Source organism: Panthera tigris, chromosome B2 (assembly GCF_018350195.1).
Source record: "Panthera tigris isolate Pti1 chromosome B2, P.tigris_Pti1_mat1.1, whole genome shotgun sequence".
Taxonomy (NCBI): Eukaryota; Metazoa; Chordata; class Mammalia; order Carnivora; family Felidae; genus Panthera; species Panthera tigris.
This window is the reverse complement of record NC_056664.1, coordinates 13455586-13479853: the sequence shown is the minus strand read 5'-3', so window position 1 is coordinate 13479853 and position 24268 is coordinate 13455586. Positions and strand designations below refer to the sequence as shown.

At 42.7% G+C, this 24268-nt stretch overlaps 1 protein-coding gene across 8 annotated transcripts in view; it reads right to left on the bottom strand.

Moving 5' to 3' along the window:
- Positions 1–24268, bottom strand: part of DTNBP1 (dystrobrevin binding protein 1) — a 131509-nt gene that overhangs the window by 42568 nt on the left and 64673 nt on the right. For all 8 annotated transcript variants that reach the window (XM_042985676.1, XM_042985679.1, XM_042985677.1 and 5 more), the window contains one exon: positions 17594–17616. In XM_042985676.1, the coding sequence (XP_042841610.1) occupies positions 17594–17616 (23 nt within the window). The remainder of the gene's footprint in view (positions 1–17593; positions 17617–24268) is intronic.

Below are 24268 nucleotides of genomic sequence, written 5' to 3'. Positions count from 1 at the left end.
CGCACGGGCAAGAGACCACACAACTTCTCCTCAGTTCTATGGTAATATTCCAAGTTGTAACTAGCATTCTGGTATTCAGCCTCACCACGGCACGAATGACAGAATCGGCAAAATTGGCAACAAAAACGCCCCTGGGAAGGAAGGAGAGGGCAAAGATGCTATCAGGGCTGTGGGTCCTGTTGGCAAAACAGCTTTCGGGGTGACGGAAGTTTTCTTTTCGAAAATCTATTACAGATTAAGGAGAAAAACACTTCTCAGAAAACTGTCTGGTTCAAGATGAACTCAGCAGGTGGTGGCATACCTTTCAAGTTTTCAGTACGGGAAAAAAAAAAAATTCTGGCAACCCTATTTTCTTAGGCAAGCCCTACGTTAGGTACGTGTCATGCTTCCTAGGGGAATGCCTTATTTTTAAAATGTTTTGCCCTCAAGTCCTTTTAATAGCAGATACTTCAGAAACTTACACCCAAAAACCTCAGTGCAAAAAACAAGTCATTTTCAACTTGGCCATGGAACTAACACCCACACAGGAGGCTTGGTTCACGGCACCGCCGCTCTCTCTCTTCACATTCTTCCTCTGTCCCCTCCCAACTGCCTGTTTCTACCTCGCCAGCTCCCCGCAGGCAGAATCCGGTGTTTCCCCCCATCTCTTCCTTTCCCTATCCTCGGGAAGACCTCGCACACACTTTTCCTAACCCCTTTCTCGATTTAATGCGTCACATTTCTGCGAATTTTAATACTGCTGCTGGGACGAACTCCTGGAGCCCATCATCTGCTCTCCCCTCACGCCTGGACACAACATCATCCGCAGAAGTTAGCGACGGCACTGGACCGACCCGCAGCGTGCCCACCCTGCCGGGCACTCCTCTCCAGCAGCTACGCCACAGGCGGCCTCCTGAGCCGCTGCCTCCTTCCCTCGCCCACATCTGCTGGGCAAACCCCATCTCAGGCTCTTGCGAAACAGGCCAATCTCATTCGGCAACCGGGAACCAAAACCCCTACCATCCTGTCCTATGTGCATTTATAGCTCACACCTCAGGGCCAGTTCGTGCCTCTGCCGTTTACCCACAGACGGGCCCCGGGCTCAGTGTTAGCCCCGCACAGATGGGCGTGAGAGGGTCCTTGTGCTTAGGGACCTCAGCGTCCACTCGTGTGGGAAAATCACTGCAGAAAACTACAATTCAACATGAATTAGATGAGGGAGGGGCAACTAAGCAACTAAGGGGGCCATGGAAGCAGAAGAGAGGGGTAGGACCTGTCTAACCTGCTTGCCAGGAGCCCTTCTGGGAGGAGGGGGCACCTGAGCAGGCCTCACAGGGGAGTGTGTAGAAGCCAGATGAGGGCACGAGGGGGAAGACCCGGATCTGAGAAGAGCCTGAACGGAGGCGGAAACAGATGATGGAGTGTTTCTGGACCATGAGGTCCAACACGGAGGAACAAATGATGAAGCCAGAGGCGAGCGCAGCTTTCAAGGAGGCTTCTGTCTCCTGTGTTAAAAGAGCTGTGACCCTGAGGCTCCGTTCTCCTAATTACTGTAGGCAAGGTCATCTGGGGTGGGACAGTTTTAACAGTTACGTGCTTACTTTTGCCATTAGTTCCTATTCGTGTCAAGGGACAGTAATTTTCCATTCATAATAACTGTACTTTAAGATACAATTTCATATTGAGCCGATTTAAAGAAAACCAGTTGACAACAGTGTGGACTGAACACGGACAGGACAAACACTGAAAGCAAAGCTCAAATGACTGAGGTGCGGGAGATGCGGCCGCAAGATCAGGGAGCCATCCGAACCTCAACGGCAGACGGGGGCAGACAGACGTGAGGTTTCGGGTGGGTGGCTGTGGCAATGCGTGGAAGCCAGAGTGGAAAGGCGTCCGGGCCAGAAAGCAAGGAAGGAAAATGCTGTCATAGCTCTCCACTCATCCCATGAACGTGTATTCAGTGCAGTCACTGTTCTATACGCTCTGGATAAAGCAGAGAAAAGCCAGAGAAACGTTATGTCAGGTCTGCACTCTGACCAAAAAGAAAATGAAATAAAATGAAGCCAGGTAAAGGGAGAGAGTGAAGGCTGCATGATTTAAGAGGAGACCCCTCGCAGAGGCAGCTGGAAGGAGCCGGGCAGCTGCCTGGAGGAAGAACAGTGCGGGCCTGGGAGAGGATGGGTGGAGAGGAGGGCAGAGAGGGACTCAGGGCCTGCGTGGGGAGGGCCTCGCAGAGCAGGAGAAGGGCTCGGACGCTACCCTCGGGGTGATGGGGTGACGGGAAGCCAGAAGCGCATCTTGGGCAAGGAGGTGGCCTCTCGGATGGCGGAAGGGAGTGCAGGCAGGGAGCGGGCGGCAGCGGCAGAGGCAGGGACAGGGACAGGTGGTCAGGTGTGGGGTCTGGCTCAAAGGCGGTGCTGACCAGATGGACGGAGGACCCGGACGTGAGGTGTGGCAGCGACAGAGGACTCAAGCAGCGCTTTCTGGCTGTGTGGCCCGAGTCCTGGGGTGAATGGCAGTATGGTTTCCTGACCTGGGGAGACAGAAGGGCCTGCGGATGGGAGGGGGCGACCTGTGGAGGGCAAGATGCCTGCGAGCAAAGCTGCAGGGACCCCGAGCTGGGAGCCGCCTACACCCAAAGAGGATTCAGCGGGGCAGTTAGGGCAGGAGCTGCTGATTCGGGGAGTCATTAGGGTCAGGTGGCATTCCGAGCCTTGGGACCGCAGGAGGCGAGAGAAAAGGTCCAAGGATGGAACCCAGCTCGCAAGGGGGGGGAGGGGGGTAGAAAGGACAGTGTGGCAAAGAAGACAGAAAAAGAACCACGAACCAGGGAAAATGAGAGCCATCGCTGGGAATGATTCAGCAGGAGGCAAAACTAATGATGTAGGAAGGGGGGGTGGGGGCAGAACCGCCAATGTCCTGAAGGAGGAGAGGGCAGATCGGAGGCAACGCGAAAGGGAGAGGTGGCTCGGGGAGCAGGGACAGTCCCCCGGGGTTGGGGGTAAGACAGACCCTAAGCGGACACACAGGCAGCCAGAGCGGCAGTGGAGGAAACACGCGAGTTCCTTCTGACCGCTTCTACTTCCTCGGTGAAATCAGAAGAAACCAATCAGGAATGAGGAGGGGAGAGGGGAGGTCGGCAGTGACAGGAGAGAAGCTGCCAGGCTGTGCTCCAGGCTCTCATGGACAGGATGTGAAGTGCGGCCCTGAGGAAAGGTGGCCGGGTTTCTGTTTTCCGGAGACGTTCAGCTGCTCGGGGCCAGGCATCACACAGGCAGAGTTTAATTTAACCGATCCAAACCTTCTAACAACAGAGGTAGGGAACCACACAGGACTATTCCCTCGGACTAGAAAAAATAATAACCTAAATGGCAAAAAAACGAGTGTTCACTTTGTGCCGTCCGTCCAAGCAAGTTTCAGGTTAACTAGTAAAACCAGCAAATGACAATTAGCGTAAAAACTAGCAGGAACTACAAGTTAAAAGTTTTTCTTAGGATTGGAAAGAACTTTTTTCAGGCATAAACGCAATGAAGGACATAATTTTAAAACATTCATTTGAATATATCAAAATATTAAACTTCTGTGTGTAATTAATGAAGTAAACAAAATTAAAGGGCAAATAACCAGCTGGGAAAAATATCTGCGATAAACAGGACCACAATGTGACAATCGTAATATGTGACAGTCTCATTCAAATCAACAAGTGCATGAAAACCTCACATGAAAGCGGGGAAAAGCACGAACAAAACAGTTCACGATGAAAGGCCAATAAGTCAAATTTCATCTCAGCAGCGCACCTCAGTCAATAATCACATATTTTAATGACATGGGACGATCTTGATTTCATAATGTGGAAAAACAAGGAACAGAACTGTTTACACACTATCTCAACTTTGTGTGTGTGTGTGTCCGTCCCTGACTGATGATGGTTTGACTTACAACTTTTCAACTTGACAATGGTGCGAGAGTGATAGCCATTCGGCAGAAGCCATACTTTGAGTTCTGAATGCTAATCTTTTCCCAGGCTGGTGATACACGAAATGGTCCTCTCCCGCGAGGTGGGGCAGTGGCCGCAGCTGCCAGTCAGCCACACGATCATGACGGGGAACAACCGGAACGTGGACAACCACTCTGTACCCATGCAACCACCGTTTCCACTTTCACTACAGAGTTCAGTAACTACATGAGACATTCAACACTTTAGTATCAAACAGGCTTTGTGCTAGATGATTCCGCCCAACTGTAGGCTAATATAACTGCTCACGGGGAAGCCTGAGGGGCTCAGTCAGTTAAGCATCCGACTTTGGCTCAGGTCATGACCTCGTGGTTCATGAGTTCCAGCCCCACGTTGGGCTCTGTGCTGACGGCTCAGAGGCTGGAGCCTGCTTCTGATTTTGTATCTCCCTCTCTCTCTGCCCCTCCCCTGCTCACACTCTATCTCTCTCTCTCAAAAATAAACATTGAAAAAAAAAAAAGTGCTCTGAGCATGTTTAAGGTAAGCTAGCCTGAGCTATGATGTCCAGCAGGTTAGGTATATTAATGCATTTTCAACTTGCAATGGGTTTACCAGTACATAATCCCCATGGTAACTTGAGGAAGGGGTGTGTGTACGTGTGTGTGTGTGTGTGTGTGTGTGTGTGTGTGTGTCTTCCAAAATTTTTGAGACTGCTTCTGACCAGCAATTCAATTTTTTTTCTTGGTAGCATTTTATAAATTGTCCACAATAGAGATACTTTGCTTTTACAGACATTAAAAAAAAATAATAATAAAGATATGGGGGCACTTTCCCGTTGAAAAAGATGTGGGCATTGTGATTAAACATGAACTGACCGGGTGAAAAAGGGAATGCTACATTACTAGTCACCATTTCTGGAAGACCACAGTTCCCCACGCCATTTTCCTAAGGGGTACTGAAAACCAGAGTGTGGCCGGACAAGAGTGATGAGGAGAACAAAGCATTTCCAACCAGGTATTATGGAAAAAAAGGTGAGGGTGCTAAGACTCTGAAACTCAGGAAAGTCCATGGAGAATAAGGCTGTTCAACCAACTCTAGACACACATCCCCAGAATAGCCCAAAAAGGGATTTCATACAGAATAAGATGCTGGATTATAGGACTGAAAAGGTTTTTCTAAGGTAAGATTCCGGAAGTGGAAAAAGGGGACGCTGTCTGAAATTCCTTTAAAACTATTAGGCAGAAATCAGTGTCTGAAGTAATAAGACTGTATTTTAAGAAAAGTTCCAGTTTTCACATCGGACTCAGGTGTGGTGTGAGGAAGGGATCGGGAAGCCTTCACAAGTTTTTCTTTCAGTCCTGTTTTAAGCCTCAATCCACATTCCACATTCAGAGCAGTCTTTCTAGGGCCCTGTAGCATCCATCAGCTTGCCTCCCCCTTTTCTTACACTGGGTTTTGCCTGGTATTTGTCTTTAAAACAGTCAGGTATAATGGAAGGAGAGCTAAAGATGAAATGTCAGGAGTTAAAGATGAAATGTCAACAAGCTACTTAGCTATTAAAGTGTGTGAATTTAAGCTGATCTGGCCCAGAAAGAGAGTGGGACAAAAGAATGAGAATAAATATAACAGATAAAGAAAAAACTATAGGAACAGAAAATTATTCTCATTTTCACTGTTTGCTTTTCCCCACATCCCATGAATCATTGTGGTGAAGTGAGAAAAACACAAGTTTTGAGGGAAGACATTCCTGGGTTTAAATCCCTGCTGAAATGCTCACTGGCCAGGGAACTTGTCGAATCTCTCAGCGTCAAGTTTCTCATCCTATGAGGTTAGTTAACATCGTACTAACTGAGCTACTATGATACTACAATGAGCCAGGCACATAGCGTACTACAGATACTTAATCGTTTCCTTTTTACAAATTTTTTATTTTTTTAAATTTATGTCCAAATTAGTTAGTATATAGTGCAATGATTTCAGGAGTAGATTCCTTAGTGCCCCTTACCCATTTAGCCCATCCCCCCTCCCACACCCCCTCCAGCAACCCTCAGTTTGTTCTCCATATTTATGAGTCTCTTCTGTCCCCCCCCCCGTTTTTATTTTATTTTTGCTTCCCTTCCCTTATGTTCATCTGTTTTGTCTCTTAAAGTCCTCATATGAGTGAAGTCATATGATTTTTCTTTCTCTAATTTCACTTAGCATAATACCCTCCAGTTCCATCCACATAGTTGCAAATGGCAAGATTTCATTCTTTTTGATTGCCGAGTAATACTCCATTGTATATATATATACCACATTTTCTTTATCCATTCATCCATCGATAGACATTTGGGCTCCTTCCATACCTTGGCTATTGTCGATAGTGCTGCTATAAACATGGGGGTGCATGTGTCCCTTTGAAACAGCACACCTGTTTCCCTTGGATAAATGCCTACAAGTGCAATTGCTGGGTCGTAGGGTAGTTCTATTTTTAGTTTTGTGAGGATCGTTTCCTTTTTATGAAAATTTTAATAGAAATAACAGAATTATACTCCTATACCTATAATGGTACAGCTGGGATTCTGTACCACATTAATTTTATTACATGTAAAAAGAACAAATCCTCAGGTCAAGTTCATATGTTCAAATATTATTTATTTTTCTGCTGCATTTTTGAAATTATGAAGACAATTTTCATTACAAGTAATTTTTTGCTTTCAATTAAAACTAAATGTAAACAGAACTAGCAGTGATCCTCACCTGGTAAGTTTCTGGCTGTTCAATTTCATCTTATCTACAGCTACAGTGCTTCATTCGTAAGTTTTCAAAACTATAATGAGAAGACTTGCAAGTGAACAGCCTGTGAGTAAGTACCTCATGCTCCCCTTTGTTATCTTACACTAACACTTCCATTCTCGAGAAAAACAGAAAACTGACGTAAATACCTCAGTATTGTTCTAATGTTTCTGTAGTTATTTCCCTCATCTTAGGGGTAAGCACTGTTTTATTCCTCGACTGCAGTCAAACGGACAAAATTTCATATACTTTTATTGACAGAATGGGCATACCTCCACAAGGAAAGCCAGATGAGTATTTAAGTCGGGGAGCGAGCTTAGGGCCCAGAAGGGCCACCTGGACTTCTCCCTTGTCCTGAAGTCTATAAAAATCACCAAGCGGCCCCAGTCTTCTGCGAAGGGGCCTGAAACAGTTTCCACAACTGAGCTACAAGATCCTACGTGTCATTTTCCGGCACAAACCTCCAAAAAAACCTGACACAAAATCATGCGGCTCCATATAAAAATCTCTTTTTGAGCCTGACAGGTAAAATTTTTCATAGAACTCTCCTTTTTGTGGGACTGGAATTTAGTTTGCTGAAAGGTATAATTTTTGCTGTCAAGTTTATACTGGGTTCCAGCAGAAAGGTAATGAAACAGAACAGCTGTATTCATTCATGATACCAGCATATACGACATAAAACAAAAAGCTGTTCTGATGCCGTTTGAACAGACGCGACTGCTAGGATTACTAGTTACACAACAGTGGTATGTAATCGCGGCAAGTAATCACAGGTAACAGGTAAGCAACACAACCCTGATCTCAAGGCTCTCCTTTGTGGAGTTGAATACCCAAACAAGCTGTTAGAACTCCAGTTCCCCTTGAGCATAAAATAGCATCTGGGAGAGTCCTGGATCATGCCACGCTATGACATCTTATGACAGGCTATTAGGATAAAGAGTCAACTAGGTCTTAAAAATAAACTAAGAACCAAAATCCACAGACAGGATATAACTATTTCTGTACTCCAGGACATAGACAGCAACTTCACTTAAATACTAAGTTATAGGATATAAACCTGGGTTTCAAAAATGAATATACACTTGCACATATTGACACGTGAAAGAAAAAAGAGCAGATACTAAAAGTCTTGCCAATATTCACCAACAAGTCAAGACTTTCAGGGAGTAATTTCTTCAATGAATAATTCAAAGTTTTAAAATTTAATACCAGATTATATCCATATTCAAAGCTTTACTCTTACCACCACTATGTTAAGACGGTATGGCCGAGGGAAGCAAATGCCATTTATTATAGATTCCCTATAAATAAATACTTTAAAAATAAATACTGAAGTTCTCACTTCCCCCATTCTTACCAGTTTATCCCTGAACAACTAAATAATGAACGAGAATGTGGCAACGCCTCAGGTTAGAGTTTGGTTCCACTAACGCTCCAGTTTTATGATGAATTCTTGAGCTACCATTTAGCTTCAGGTAATATTTGCATCTATGCTTAAAAAGCCTGAAAGGTTCGGCTATCCTGTACACAAGATGGACATGAGAGAGGGAGAAAAAGAAGGAACTTTCCACCGAACTCAAGTCGGATGTCCCTTATTCTAATCTGTAATCTACAAAATCAGAATTATCATGATGGAGGAAGCTGTCAAGGGCAAAATGCACTTCTTTCATTTTCTCCCCCTTGAAAACAAGTGGGTTTCTATCTGACAGGGGACGATCCACAGCACGGCTTAACACATGCCGCCTAAAAGGCATAATGGAGTTTTTAAATATGGAGCTTTTAAAAAATGCAGTAATTATTAAAAATTATTCAGTTTTCTCCACGGATAGATTTTTCAACCCAAAAAAGCCATTAATGTAAGGTATCATTTTTGCAATAAATTCCACAAGCTTAATATCCCTGTATATGTATTTACAAAAATGCCACACATAGCCATCACCAAAACCATGGCCTCTAGCCAACAAGTGTTAAAGTGCTTTGAAGTTCTGGATAATCAGAAAAATAATACATATACATATATATTTTTTATCTGTATGAAGCATTAGGACCTTCTCAAAATCCAATTGAAAATCAGCCATTTTAGATAAACCCATATAGTAGCATGGAACGAATTTTAACTTTACACAGTTGGATATGGCTCACATATTTAACTATATCAACTGCTTGTTGGAAAATGAACATACCGGCAACAAAGGATGCTGAATTAGTTTTATGGAACTGTACCACATAAGAATTGGGCTCATTACTGTAATAGCTGGCATGACTCTCCTGGTGTTTTATATTTATCTTTTAATGTAAACGCCGCCTCATATAAACGCCTGTCTGGTGCATTTCACCTGATGGATGATAACACACAGTATTATAAAACCCAAAGTCCTACATTTCCAGGCAACGTTGTTTTTTTTTATTTATTTGTTTTTAGGTATCAGTTTGGTAGTTATTACGTGGTAACACACAGAGAGTAATAACGCTTTCATTACCATGTACTACTTGAAGATTCAAAGCAAACTGAAATTTAATTTCTGCTTTTTAAGAATATATCATCTGTGTACCATGCAAACACTGCAATGTACTCAAGCATGGAGGCGAAAACTGTAAAGAAAAGCAGTGAAGGAAAAACATAAAATAAAGTTCCACCTACAGGGATCCCTCTGACTATTCTCGGTGAGTCCTGGAGATGACATGGATGTGGAAAGTGACCAGGTAAACAGGAGCTCAGTGCCGGTCAAGTGAAACCTCCCGTTAGCACGCAGCTCCCCTGATGTGCATCCTCTGAGATGTGGAACAAAGGAAGTGAGGCTGAAGCCAGAAGCAGGTTTTTCCAAAGAGGCTGTATTAAGCCTGTTAGTTTTCTGCTGATGGCTCAGGCAGACACATATCGGAATCTACTGCCTCTATAAAAGCCACATGCAGGCTCTCGGGGCTCTGGTGTGCAAAGACGTATGCACAGATCTGGGGCCATACCAAATGCTGCTCACAAAAGGGGGGTGGGGGCTGAAAAGACACTAAATTCAGGTGAATTCGTCATTTAGACACAGAGATGTGTTGGTGACATAGCAAAAGGGAGAAGAAACCTTGCTATGTGAAAGGAATACACTAAAGATTAAGAACAGAGTTCGTGTCACAACACGTAAGGTATCTTTAGCCATCCCCCGCTTCACTTTTAACATAAATTCAGCCTAAAGGTTTCTTCAAATTCAGCGACACTCACCACTGGCTTAGAATGTGCTATATGTTCTTAATAAGTATCTTAAATCATGACGATTCCGACAGTTACAGACACTTGTCAACAGTGTCTGCCTGTTTCAGAAGAGGATGCTCTAACCCACTCCCTCTGGTCGGCTCTGAGTCCAGCTTTGCCAGCCACCCCCCCCCCCCCACCGCCGCCCCGTCCCCCCTTCAGCCTCAGCCTCTCCTCCCCTTTCATACAGACAGACTCAAGTTTCTCACAAATTTAAAAAACAAACAACAAGTCCTCCTTTGAACCTAACCCTGTCCTCTAACCTCTCTTCTTTCCTCCCCGGAGCCTGGCTTTTGAAAGCATTCTAGCTACTTTTCACTTGTTCGACTATCTAATAACCACCAATGTGCCAAGCGCCCAGCTCACAGGGGTGAACAAGACAGAACATTCCCCTCACCCTTCAATCCTCCACCGCTCAGTTTCCACTGCCCCCGTCGCACACGAACACCCATGCTGCTGACACCGTTCCCAGTTACCTCACCAATCAGCCTCCAGTTGCCCGATTAAATGACCCTTTTCTTTGCTTTCTCTACAATAGTATGACACTGCTTCTTGGCATTTCCTTGAACGTTCTGTTTAGGAATACCACAGTCTTCCCTCATCTCTGTGGCCGACTGCCCTCAGCCTCCATTATAAGCAGTAGAGCTGACCCTTGAACAACGTGGGTTTGAATGGAATGGATCTACTTACGGGTGATTATTTTTCCATCAATCCGGTACAGTAGTGTAAATGTACTTACTCTTCCTCATGATTTTCTCAATAACATTTTCTTTTCTCTCACTTACTTCAAGAATTCATTATATAATATATATAACATGCAACTATTTATATTATGGGTAAGGCTTCTGATCAACAGAAGTCCGTTAGGCTTCAAGGGGGAGTCAAAAGTCATACACAGATTTTCAATCACGCAGGCGGTCGATGCCCCTATCCCCCATGTTGTCCACGGGTCAATTATAAGTTCCCTTCGTGTGCTTGTCTGGTGAATGTTAGTGCTTCCTAGATTTCTATCCACGATCATCTTCTTTTGGGTTCTGCCGGCTCTCTGTGGGCAACTTCAGCCAAACTCCCCTATATGCTCCCAAATATAGCTCAGATTTTTCTCTCTCGAGGCCCAATGACTCATTGGACACCTCTACCTGTAATGTCTCACAGACACCTCAAATTTAATATGATCAAGACAGAATTCACTCAACAAGAATAAAATATTTAGGGATAAATTTAACAAAAGTCCTAGACTTCTATGGAAAATAAAACACTGCTGAGAAAAATCAAAGATCTAAATAAAGGGAGACACAGTCCTTGTTCATGCATTGGAAGACTCAAAATTAAAACAGCAATTCTTGCCAAATTGATCTATACATTCAACACAATCCCTATCCAGATCACAGCATTCTTCCTTTTTTAAAGAAATTCACAAGGGGTGCCTGGGTGGATCAGTCGGTTAAGTGTCCGACTTCAGCTCAGGTCAAGATCTCACAGTTCATAGGTTTGAGCCCCACGTTGGGTTCTGGGCTGACAGCTCGGAGCCTGGAGCCTGGAGCCTGGTTCGGGTTCTGTGTCTCCCTCTCTCTCTGCTTCTCCCCTACTCATGTTTTGTCTCTCTCTGTCTCAAAAATAAACACTAAAAAAAAAAAAAGAATCACTGAATTGTACATTTAAAGATGGATAAATTTTGTAGTATACAAATCGAACCTCAATAAGATTGTTCTTAAAAATCATTTCTCAATCGATTGGATACCAAAAAGTTTTATGGGGTTATTGGGAACTTGCCTGCAAAACTGATACTTTTACATCCCTCTCCCCCACCCAAATCAGCCAAATTCACTACCATTCCCTCCCAAACCTGCTTTGACCCGTATTATATTTCTTGAAGGAAAACACGTAACCTGTGCAAATGCCCTGGCCAGAAGTCTAAGAGGAACCCTACACAGTTAGAAAAGTCTTTTTATTCCACCCACCCAGTTTTTTTGTTCCTGTGTCTCTCTCCAATCTACCACTGCCTCAAATCCAAATCTTTTAAGTTTCCCAGTGAATCTCTTACTGGAGACTTGCTCTTTCCAACCCATCTTTCATGTGATACCAGAACGCTTGCTCTCACATGCAGATCTGATTCTACCAGCCTAACGAAAACCCTTTGGGTCCCCCCAGGCCCACCCTGTGCCTACCAGCTACAGCAGTACCCTCCCTCCTCTGAGCCCATGTACCTCCACCATGAGTTAAGAACCTTTACGTGGACCCCAAACGCATACATTTATATAAGACAGATATGAGTTCCTGTACCAGTGTGTTCTATAACCTACACAAAAATGGAAATTTAAAAGGACGACGTAAAACAGAAACAAGGGGAAGTTCCAGCTCTCTTCTGCACTCCCATGCTTCTGCACGGTCACATCCCTCCTTGGAGACCCCCAGCCCAAAGGAAAAAGCCTAACCTCCTTTGTATGACATTTAAGGCTGTGTATCATTTGTTCCCTGCCTACATCCCCACTTTGTCCCTCACTACTTCAGCCCCACACACCATATGCTTTAGCTGTTAACAAATTATTTGTAGTTCCCTCATTGAACAAGAAGTTAAATCTTCACTTGTGTTCTTGAAATAAACATCTCCACATCTCTGCAACTGTTCTTTCCTCTTTCTGCAATGTCCTTATCACCCTTTTCGACCTGGTAAGTACTCTTCATTCAGATCCAGCTCAAGTGCGGCTGCCTCTCTCTAAATAGTCCATTATTCCTGCCTTAGTGTGCTTATTTCTATTATAATATTCTTTGCATTGTATTAAGCATACGTATTTGCCTCTCTATCCTGCAAGGGTTGCCACAGGGCTTAGCTCCTTGAGGACAGAGGACAATGACAGGATTCAAACAGAGTCTCCCCCACTTAAATACTGCCAAACAGCAGCTGAACAGTTGTGCCTCACATGTTAAGCTAACTCTTTTTTAAGTTTATTTATTTATTTTGAGAGAGAGAGAGAGAGAGAGAGAGAGAGCGTGCACGTGCACAGGAGGGGCAGAGAGAGAGGGAGAGAGAGAATCCCAAACAGGCTCCACATTGTCAGCACAGAGCCCGGTGTGGGGCTCGAACTCAGGAACTGTGAGATCGTGACCTGAGCTGAAACTAAGAATCGGACGCTTAACTGGCTGAGCCCCCCAGGAGCTCCTGTTAAGCTAACTCTTGAATGGAATCAACAAGCTCTCCCCAAGTTTACTATCTGTCATAATCCAGATTTATAACGTGCTAAGGGCTGCAAGCCAGAAGAGTCATCCAAACACTTGAGACTCCCAAAGGTCTCAGAACTCTCTGATTCAGGTAACCTCTACAATTTTGTGACTTCTAGTTTTACTCAAATTAGCCATCATCCCTGGGAACCTGCTCCACCGCTAAGATCTCAAACTGAAATTCCTTCTTTGACCACAAGATCCACCTCAACCACTGCTTTGTTGTTCTCCGTCTTTATGGTGCACCCCATCCCCCGTGCCTCAGATCCTGTTTATTTAACTGGTCTAGCCAGGCCTCTCCCTTCCAGCCTGAATTCCACAGCCAGTCATTTTAACCCTGCTCTCATTAGTTTCCAAGATTATCAAGCACTGCTGATTCACCATATGCACCCTCCCAATTCCCAACCCTGTGTTCACTAAAGCGTATTTGTTTCAGTTTTTATTGCTACTTCTGGGCCTAGTCCTACAAAATTCAGACCATCTTACCCTAAATGGATTCTCCAAAAAATTGTTTCCTCTCTCCATGTCAACTTTTCCCCCATATTACCAGGCATCTCTCCTTCTGTAAGGTTTCAGGGAAAGAGATAATCCCTGGATCCTTCCCAAGGGTAATTCATCTGGATATCACTGCTTTCCATCTTCTCTAGGATCTTACTCAACTCCTTAACATCTCAATTTCACCTTCTCCCCTGACCTTGACCTGATTCTGTCTCACGTTACTTTTTTATTTCTTTCCTTTCATTCAAGGAAGAATGCTGAGTTCACATCACCTTTATATCCTAACTTCTCGTACACTACTGATTCACAATCTGGATTTCCCCCTTACAAATAGCTCTTTCGGGTCACCGATTACCAATCTGACAATCTGTTCACTGTCAAATCCAATGGGATTTCCCCATTCTGCTCAACTTCCTTGTAGTACTTAAATCACTGATAACCACTTCTTTAAACTTTCCCCTCTATGTCCTTCCTTATCACTAAATTGTCTCAGTCTTCCTCTCATATCTTTGCCCACTCCAGCCCTAGCTCTTTCATGGCTTTGCTTCCCAGCGCTAAGCCATAATTGTGATCACTGTATCAGGCTGGCCTTAGCTGCTTTCCCCCACATGTTCTCATGATGATCCACTCACTGTGATAGTGATAACTCCTAAGTCCTGGCATGTTTTCACACTGTCAGTCACATTTCTGACAAGGCTGGATAATTTTGTATTAAGAAGATTACAATGGACATCCTCTTACATGATACAACTGGATCCCATGTTGGTCATTTAATTTTTTAAAAAGCAGATAATACAGGAATCCATTAAAAACACATATACACTGTAATATAAAATACAACCATAGTAAAAAAAAATGCAACCATACTTCTATTCATGAATTCTTTGAGCACAGATAGGTCCACTGATTGAAAATTCTCACATAAGCCATCCATACTACAATGAATAAAATTTCCAGTGTATTTTTAAAAGCACAGCAGGAATTTAAGATGTGTGAAACAATCTGTGTGCAGAACCTCTCAGGATTTTTATTATTTTTCCCCAATTCTTTTCTGTCTTGAATTTTACCTTTTGTAGCAATTAAAAAAAATCTATTTACCTATACTAAGTCTTCCAAAGCTGTCAACTTTGTTTTCTTACCAACAGTTCTCCTTAACACTGAGGTTTCATCGTTTTTTTTTTTTTTCTGATATTTAATTAAACTACAGATTATAAAACAAGTACAAGTATAAATGAGTTCAAGAGCAAACTACTCACTCTGGGTAAGCATTCAATGCAACTAGCAGAAATAAAAACATTTGGGTGGACTGGTGAGTAGCCTACCAGCCATGAGGATTCAGCATGCTGTGGGCATCGGTCGGTATATTTCATGGAGAACGATGGTTAAACTGGTTAATCTGCCTAATCTTGAGGCACCCAAGTGAAGGCAGAAGAACGAGCCTGCCTAGCAAAGCCACGTTAAGTCAGGAATTACAGAGGCAAGCGGCACAATATTTCTAGACATAATCCTTTAAAAATCTTAAGAGAGATTTGTAGATTTATACATGGAACAATGAGCTATTTTAAAAATTAAAATGTAAAAATTATAAATAATCCTAACAGAGAGGCATGTCTATTCATGGCAAATTTTGTACATCCTTAAGGACTGTGAAAAACTTATTTATTCTACACATACTTATGATAACGGAATGCCTTCCCCAGTGAAAATTAAAAATTAAGATTTCTGAGATCCTACCCTCCTTTTTTGATTGTTTAATATTCAAGTGACTATCATCAAAAGGTTTTTTAAAAACGTAATCTTCAGGGAACACAGAAAACCTTCCTGTTGCCAATATTAAAAAAAAAAAATTAACAATAAGTTACCAGTTTCTAGTATTGTAGAAATGTGCTACATGTGGTACCTGTGAGAGGGGCACTCATCTCACTAACATCCACGGAGTACAGAAAGAAGAATCCAGAACTTGCATGACATTGATCTATACCACCAACTTTGGGGGGCTACTAATTTTGTTTTTGTTCCCCAAAGTGAGCTTCTCACCTATTTACAAAAAAGCTTCCAAATACAAGTACAGGAGTTAAATAAGACCATTAGAGGAAGTAACATATTTTGCTTTCCTGTAACCTATAAAGGAAAAAGAAAGACAACGTCTGAAAAATAAATTGTTACAATTTGTTTGTATGTTTTTCTTTCTTTTTCTTCCATTACTGTCTTTGAAGAGCAGTTCCATTTCTTTTTTCTTATTATATGCTCCTCATGCTTTTGAAATATTAGCAAACCACTCCATAGGAAAGAACTTTTAATGAATATTGGTACTAAAAAATCTAGATATGATACAATAATCAATTTAGAGTTTGTTCAAATGTGAGAGCTTTAATTGGCCTATGGGTGGGTGAGACGTGCTGTTAAATATATCATATTCAGGTGTGTGTGTGTGTGTGTGTGTGTGTGTGTGTGTGTGTGTAAGATACTGTGGCATAAACTGAATTATTGTCTTGGGTAATATGTAACACTATTGAACCTTTTGAAAATGTCTGGTCTCTCACTGTGAACGTTGTCGTACAAAAAAAAAAAAAGAAAGAAAGAAAGAAAGGAAAAAAGGCCTCAGTACTGAGACAGAACTGAAGTTGACATTTTTGCATCATCTGTGTTCTTGCCTGTCTTTCACTATTAACTTGATTGGTTTTTTTTCTTCTCCTAATGTTATATAAGATGCTAGTCAACTAAATGAGAGGGAAAAGAACACTTTAGGAGGATTTCAAATCTTATTTTAAACACTGATATAAAATAATATATATTGAGTCCTGGTGCACAAATTGATTAGGAATAATGAAAACCATGATAAACACATTATATCACATCATCATTTAACATTGCCCTCAACACACCAGCCACGAACTCAATCATTTACTGTAACTAGAGTCAAACAGGAATCCAGCCAAAACAAGTCTGTTCAATTAGAGTCACAGCAGGAATAGCCTTTATACCTTTTATCCTGAAGATTAGTTATTTTCCCAAAGCATCCAAACAGACCATACACATAAACAATTCAGCGGTAAGTGATATACTGCAAAATCTTCAGTCATTCAGTAAATCTTGGTCAATACTCGCTTATATGTGAAATATAATAGGCATAAACCTAGCTTAATGTGTAATATAAAGGGCAATAATTCAAAGCCTTCCTAGTTACTGAAAAGAGTCTCTCTGAGAATAGTGACTTCACTACGTAATTGCTAATCGGTAAGTGAAAAAACAGCACATCGGAAGGGCTGTGAGTTGCTGGAAAGTTTGTGGTTTTCTTCCTTTGTGACTGTTGTTGCCCCATGACCAGTAAGGGTCAACGTGACCACAGGTCATTTTTTCAGGGCCTCAGCTTCGCCAGTTCCCTAAAATGAAAATCTGGGTGCTTCGGGTATCTCAGGAAACCGTTCAGCGGAGCTTCTGATTTTACAGACAGAGAAACTAAGCCTGAAAAAGGTAAGAGATTTACCCGAAGCTACAAGACAGCGGCAGAGCAGGACCCGGCACTCAGAGCCTCTTGGGGGTTCAAGCGACTATTAGATCAACTGCAGAAGCACATCTCTATCTTACCACCATGCCCTCTCCACGTGGCCCACACTTTCACAAGGGAAACCAGAATCTTCTTCAACCGCGATTCGCAACAACCTCAAAGTTAGGTCCATGCCATCCTGACATATTACTTACAATGGTCATTAGCAAAACTCTCACTGAGTGTATGTGTTATAGCTCAAAGAGGGTATCAGAACAACTTGTGATTGAATAAAACTTACAAAAACAGTACTGAGCAAACTTTTTTAATGTAAACTGTCTGATTTAGAGAAAAAGGAATGAGTTCATCATCAAGAGAGAACATCTGACATCAATTAACTCTCATTTACTTTAAAGGGGAGAATTAAACACAAAATTACCTTTGAAGGTTTCAAGTTCCTTCCTGTAGAAAAAAAGAAGAAAATGTGAATTTTATTTATTTGAAGTATAATTAACATACAGCATTATATTAGTTTCAGGTGTGCAACATAATGATTCCACAATCCTACACATCACTCAAGGCTCACCACAATAAATGCCATCACCATCTGTCCCCAAACAACAGTATTACAATATTATTGACTATATTCCCTATGCTGTACTTTTCATGTCTGTGACTTATTTATTCTATAACTGGAAATCTGGGGGTGCCTGGGTGGCTTGCTGGGTTGAGCGTGGCAACTTCGGCTCAGGTCATGATCTCGTAGTTCATGAATTCAAGCCCCACATCGGGCTCTGTGCTGACAGCTCAGAGCCTGGAGCCTGCTTCAGAGTCTGTGTCTCCCTCTCTCTCTCTGCCCCTCCTCAGCTCACGCTCACTCGCTCTCTCAAAAATTAACAAACATCAAAAAAAAATTGTAACTGGAAATTTGTCCCTCTTCATCCCCTTTATTTATTGCACCTATCTCTCTACCCAACTCCCCTCTGGCAACAAACCATCATTTTGTTCTTTTCTGTGTTTAAGAGTCTGGCTTTTCTGTCTGGTAAGAAAATGTATTTTTGGTTTTAAAGTCATCTATTCCCAATGGAAACTGCTCTTAGACTATAATAAAAATGTATACACTTCAAAGGCGCAGAGGGGCACCTGGGGGGCTTAGTTGGTTAAGCATCCGACTGTTGATCTCAGCCAGGCCATGATCTCAGGGTCTTGACTTCAAGTCCCATGTTGGGCTCCACAACAGGCATGGAGCCTACTTAAAAAGGTAAATCAAATAAATAAATTAACTAACTAAATAAAAGCCCAGAGTGGTATTTCTGGATGTTCACATATACGTTACTGAAATTATCAATACAATTAGTCTAAAGCTACTATTTTCAGTTTTTCTGCTATTACCTTATTAATGGCTTAAAACAAAATCCTGCCAGAATTTAAAGAATTAAAACACTGAAACACTTATATAAAAAAAAAAAAAAGGTATTTTTATGCCAGCTATGAACCATCTCATATATATAAGAGTCAGTTTATAAAAGCACTTAACAATTTTCCCTCCACTGATCAATATTAAATAATAGATTTTTAAGACCCGTTAGTTAAAAGTCATCCAGAATAGGTGCCGTTATTTCCCCTTTTAAGTGAAAGAGAAAAGCACATATCAAAGGACTGCGGTCCATAGCTCATCCTGACACAAAAGGGCCAAGCCTCCAGGAAACTGTCCGGTTTGTAATTCTGTCAGTGTCAATTAAGGATCCTGAAAGACCAAGTTTCCTGGGGAAATGCACAACAGCAGAAAACAGATAAACAATCATAAAACAGAACATTTTTGACATAGCAAGTTTTTTTCAGGTTTTCCTTCATAATCTCATAACTATATTTTTCATCATGATCAATAAAAATAAAAAGTAATTTGGGGAGGTAAATTTATTTAGTAAAAGCTTGTTATCCCCTCAAAATAGGAGACGTTCATCTTTATTTGCACTCTGGGCTTTACTAAAACCTAGGGATATTCTGAATTCCCAAATCCACTCTCCACACTACTAATTACAATACCCCTCATGTTCCAAAATAGTTGACTACAATTAACAGCTGGTGGAGGGGACGGGCAAGCTGCCTGCCGGAAGGCCAAACACAGAATACACTTGTCACAGCCAAGGGAAGGCTCTGAAGTCAGATGGTCACCTCCCTCCTCTTTTCTGAAAACACACTGACTCCTTGTAACAATGCTCCAGTGCCACAGTTCATTAAGACAAAGACGGTTATTTTCAATCCCGTCTTTAAACAAAAAAAAAAGAAAGTGCAATTGTTTTCCTTCAGCCCATAGTCCCACTTCATTCTGGAAAGATTATTTAGGTCAAGTTAAACATGCCTAAGACTTACTTTATCCTCTGATGATGGGAAGAAGCTGAAAATACGTAACCAAAAGGCAAGATGTAAGAGAACATCTTGCAAAGACACCTTCAATTTACTCCCCACCGATGCCCTCACAGGAGCGATTCTCTAAGCCCGCTGATGGGTGGAAAAGGTGAAAGAGCCCTCAGCTCCATATTCTAACGAGTAAGTCTTTCTTTGACTATAGGCTTCAGAGTGCACTGGCTTTCCACCTTTTAGAATATGTAACAGTGAGCAAAATTCCTGTAAGGTACCTTCTGTTTTCAAAAGCCAGAACTCAAGAGTAATAATTTCAGAGACTTTCTCTCCCCCACCCCCACATCCCCAAACGGTAACAGCTACAAGACACATAATCCCACGTCTGTTTCATCGATGGGTGGCCACCCGATAGAGGGACGTGGCCCTTCATGAGGAGGCCCATGCTCACCTCCCCAGCTTTGGGCCGCCTCCTCACGTCAAGAGAAAAGTCAAGAGAAAAGGGGAGAAGCCTAGCAGCACGCGCTGCATACGCATCCCCTATTTATGGACTATCATGACCCACAACTGTTCGTTAAATCTCCAAAAAACTTCCTTCCAGACGTTAAATCATTCCTGTGCCCATTTCCTAAAAAAGAAGACTGGCCGAGGTAGCAAAGGGAAGGATAGGTGTGGTTTAAAGGAAAGATCAGTGTTAATGGAACTTTCGTTAAAAATTGGTTAACAGTGAGCGGCGCCTGGGTGCTCAGTCGGTTAAGCGTCCGACTTCGGCTCAGGTCATGATCTCACGGTTTGTGGGTCCGAGCCCCACGTTGGGCTCTGTGCTGACAGCTCAGAGCCTGCAGCCTGTTTCAGATTCTGTGTCTCCCTCTCTTTCTGCCCCTCCCCCACCCGTGCTCTTTCTCCGTCTCAAAAATAAATAAACATTAAAAAAAATTAAAAACAAAATTTTTAGAAAATGTTTATTCATCTCTGAGAGAGACAGAGACAGCACGAGCAAGGGAGGGGCAGAGAGAGAGGGAGACAGAGGATCCTAAGCAGGCTCTGCACTGTGAGCACAGAGCCCGATGCGGGGTTCGAACTCATGACCCGTGAGATCATGACCCGAGCCTAAGTCAGACGCTTAACCGACTGAACTACCCAGGGGCCCAGCGTTCTGGAACTTTTAAAGAACTGACAAAGCAGTGGCTCTGAAATCAAGTAAAGATTTTATTTTATTGAATAAAATCTTTATTTTATTGAAATTTTATTTATTGAAATCAAATAAAGAACTGACAAAGCAGTGGCTTTGAAAAAAGCCTTGAAATCTCCTAGTTTTTAGGGCAGAGTCCACGTTTATCGGCAGTACTAAGCACCTGGAAATAACAGACATAAGAGAAGAGAGGGCAAGGCGTGCCGGGCCGAGCAGACGCGACAGTGAAACTGCAGACATGGAGGCCACATGATGCAGGCTCTGCATTCAGGCAAGAGCAAACACTGGAGGACGGCAGGCTGAGCGAACGGAAAGAGTGGGAGAGAAAGTTAAAAAGGTAGAGGGTTCCGAGTGCCAGGCTAAACGGATCTGGTTTTATTTTTAGCAGGATAGCATGAGCAAAGCTGCGCTTTAGGAAGAACATTCTAGCTGTGACGGATAGATCCAGTGACAAGGGGAAGAACAAAAGCAGGCAGCGCTCAGGAAACTATCGGAGGAGTTTGAAGAAGAGCTAATTAGTGCCTGGGAAGAGCAACATCAGTGGCAAAGGCGACGAACAGGAGGAGGTCCGTTTGAAAACGCCACGGAGAAGACTCAACAGTCTGGGCAACCGATCCCACAGGGATCCACGGAGGGAGGAGAGGAGTACATTCATCCAGCGGGTTCCGGTCTGGACCCCTGGAAGGCAGGCGAATCCATTAAGAGCAGAACACTCAGGAAGGGGAACAGACTTTGGAGGGCAGGGCATGAGTTCAGTTTGGAATCCGATGAAATAATCTGGCGATGCTGAAAGACAGGACTCCCACCCGCTGAGTAGGCTACTCAAAACTCTAGCTCTTCCAGATTTGTACTTCCTTGCTTCCCAGTCTTGGACAGATTCCAACCTGGCCTCCAGACACCACCACTGCACTGTCAAGGTCACCAACAATCATATGTTGCCAAATGCAGAGATCACTTCTAACTTTCCATCTGAATCCCTCAGCAGCATTCGACCCAACTGGCAATCCCTTGAGAAAGTTTCCTCTAGTTTCTCTCTCTTCCTTGGATTCTTCTGCTAGCCACCCCCCCCCCCCACCTCTTCCAGACCACTACACTCTCACTGCAAGACTGGTTGGGGGCTCCCTTTCTCTTTCGCTTACATTCCCTAACAAGGTAACTTCATCCAGCTACGCAGCCTTAAATACTATCTGTATGCTGACTTCTTGATTTACAGATCTGTTCTCTCTCATATGCAACTGCGGTTCAACACCTCTACTCAAGTAGACCAGGCTTCTCAGACAGCATTTACACAACGGCCTATTCTTCCGCCAGTCTCCTCCTGCATGTCCATTAATGGCATTACCATATTCCTCAAGTTTGGCTTATCCATGCCTTCACTCTTCACGTCCAATCCATCAGGACACCTTGTCACTTGTATCCCAAAACATATCCTGAATGCACCCATTTCTCTCCATGATCACTGTTATCAACCTTGTATCCCTTTTCTTATATGGCATGTAATCTTTGTTGTGTTCAGTCACTCATTCAGCAAAATGTTTATCGAGCCTTAGACACTAGAAATAATGTGAAGTTTGGAATATGCATGCTCCATAACCTCAAAGGAGACACAGAAGTAATAATGCAACAACAGAAATCGGTCCTACAACGTATCACTCTGGTAATGCCAAGTTTCTACAGGAATAAAGAGGAGGGGGCAACTCAGACACGTTGGTCTGCAGCAAAGGCTCTCTGAAGGCGCGGGGACCGGACTGCGTTTCGAAGGAGAGTGTACCTACGATGACGATGGCCAACATTTACTGAGAACATGGCAGACATGTTACTCCTAGCCATTACGTAACACTCCCCGTCAACCAAATGAAGAGGTTAAACAGGCGTTTTAACACCCGGTCACGCTCCAAACTCTACTAGAAATGGAACAATGATCGCTGTAAAACAGCTTTCAAGTTCATCTTTTCCACAAAGACATCCCTGACACCCAACTGGTGATCGCCTCATACCCAAGCTCCCATAGGGCTTAACTCTGTCAGTTTTCTAAAACGTCACGTGCTGCCTTGTGATGCAGTTATTTCCGTACAGAGATCAACGCCACAGTTACACTGCCGAGCTCCTGATGTGCAAAGATCCCGGCTCAACCACCCTGACCGCACACGGGCAGGGTCAGACCCAACCGACATGCAGAAAATCAAGGTTATCAAGTACTGTGGCTGCGAAATGACTAAGATCTGCTTCTTCAAGGAAGCCCTTGCTGTAACTACAGAGAATTTCATTCTTTATAAAAACATTTGGTCATATACTATCTCATTTGATAATAACTTGTCACTTTCATTTCCAAAAATTGGAGTCTCTTATTTTTCGTAATTTAATAGTATTTTCAGAAGGTCGCAGAAATAGAAAGAATTGAAATACTCTTCTAGATTTTACCGTATCTTAAAATTTACTCAGTTCAGCAAGCACTTTATAAAATTCAGCATAACGAACCCTGAAACTAAAACATTTAACAAGTAACACCAGACTCAAAATCTACTAATATTTCCAAAGGGTGATAGTGCTATTTAATCATTTTCTCTACAGGGGTTGAGTTACAAGGGCAGAATGAAAAAGGAAAAAAAAAACAAACCATTATACTAATATATAAATCTATGGAATGTTCCAGAAAATGTATTAAATCTGTATATGTATAGAAATCAACTAAATCAGACTCACAGATGCAAACTTAATAGATTGGAACCACTGGATAAATATCTCCATGAACACGATCATCTCACAGATGGAAGCATACCTTCTCTAAATACTAAACTGCTTCCCCTCGGACAAACCCACGACAGAAAGCTAACACGATGAGTCTGTATGGCAAGACATCACATTCAAAATGCCAACCGCGGTACAACTCTTCACGTTTTTCTTCACATTTGAAAATATTTAGGGGTAATTTTTTTTTTTTTAAGAACGATCAGCCAATACTTTTCTAGAACAGACTTGAAGTTTCCCTTTGTTATGGCTGATGGATGGAATCGACCACCGTAACTAATTGTTCACAGGAAAGATCTCACAAAAAGGACCACCTACCACTCATTATCACCAGGTCTGCATTATCACCAGGTCCCAGCATTCCACAGTTATGAAAATGTGCATCCTTACAGGCTTGCTGGGTTTGTGGCTGACAGGGCAGAAGGTGGATGGGGGGGAAGGCTTGGGAGGAAGAGAGTTGGCCTTCTAGCTTGAAGTAAACTTTCTCAAAACCATCTGTATCTTAGAAATCCCTGTTGTTATTTACTCCTTACACACATCCTGCCCAGGGGATGTATTACACAACATAAAACATTTTGTTTTATCTGTAAAACGAAACTTCTTGAAAAGCAGCTAACTTATCATAAAAACTGCACTAAGTCCTTATTTATCATGCTATTAATATAGTTTTATGTACTTACCTACTTTGGGAAAGCACGGCCTAAAAAGTAATAAAATGACAGGAACCTACAATATTGGCATCCAAAGTTGAAAAGAACCTGAATAGTGGCAATTAAAGATTTAGAATTTAAAAAAATTCTCCCTCCCGCCTCC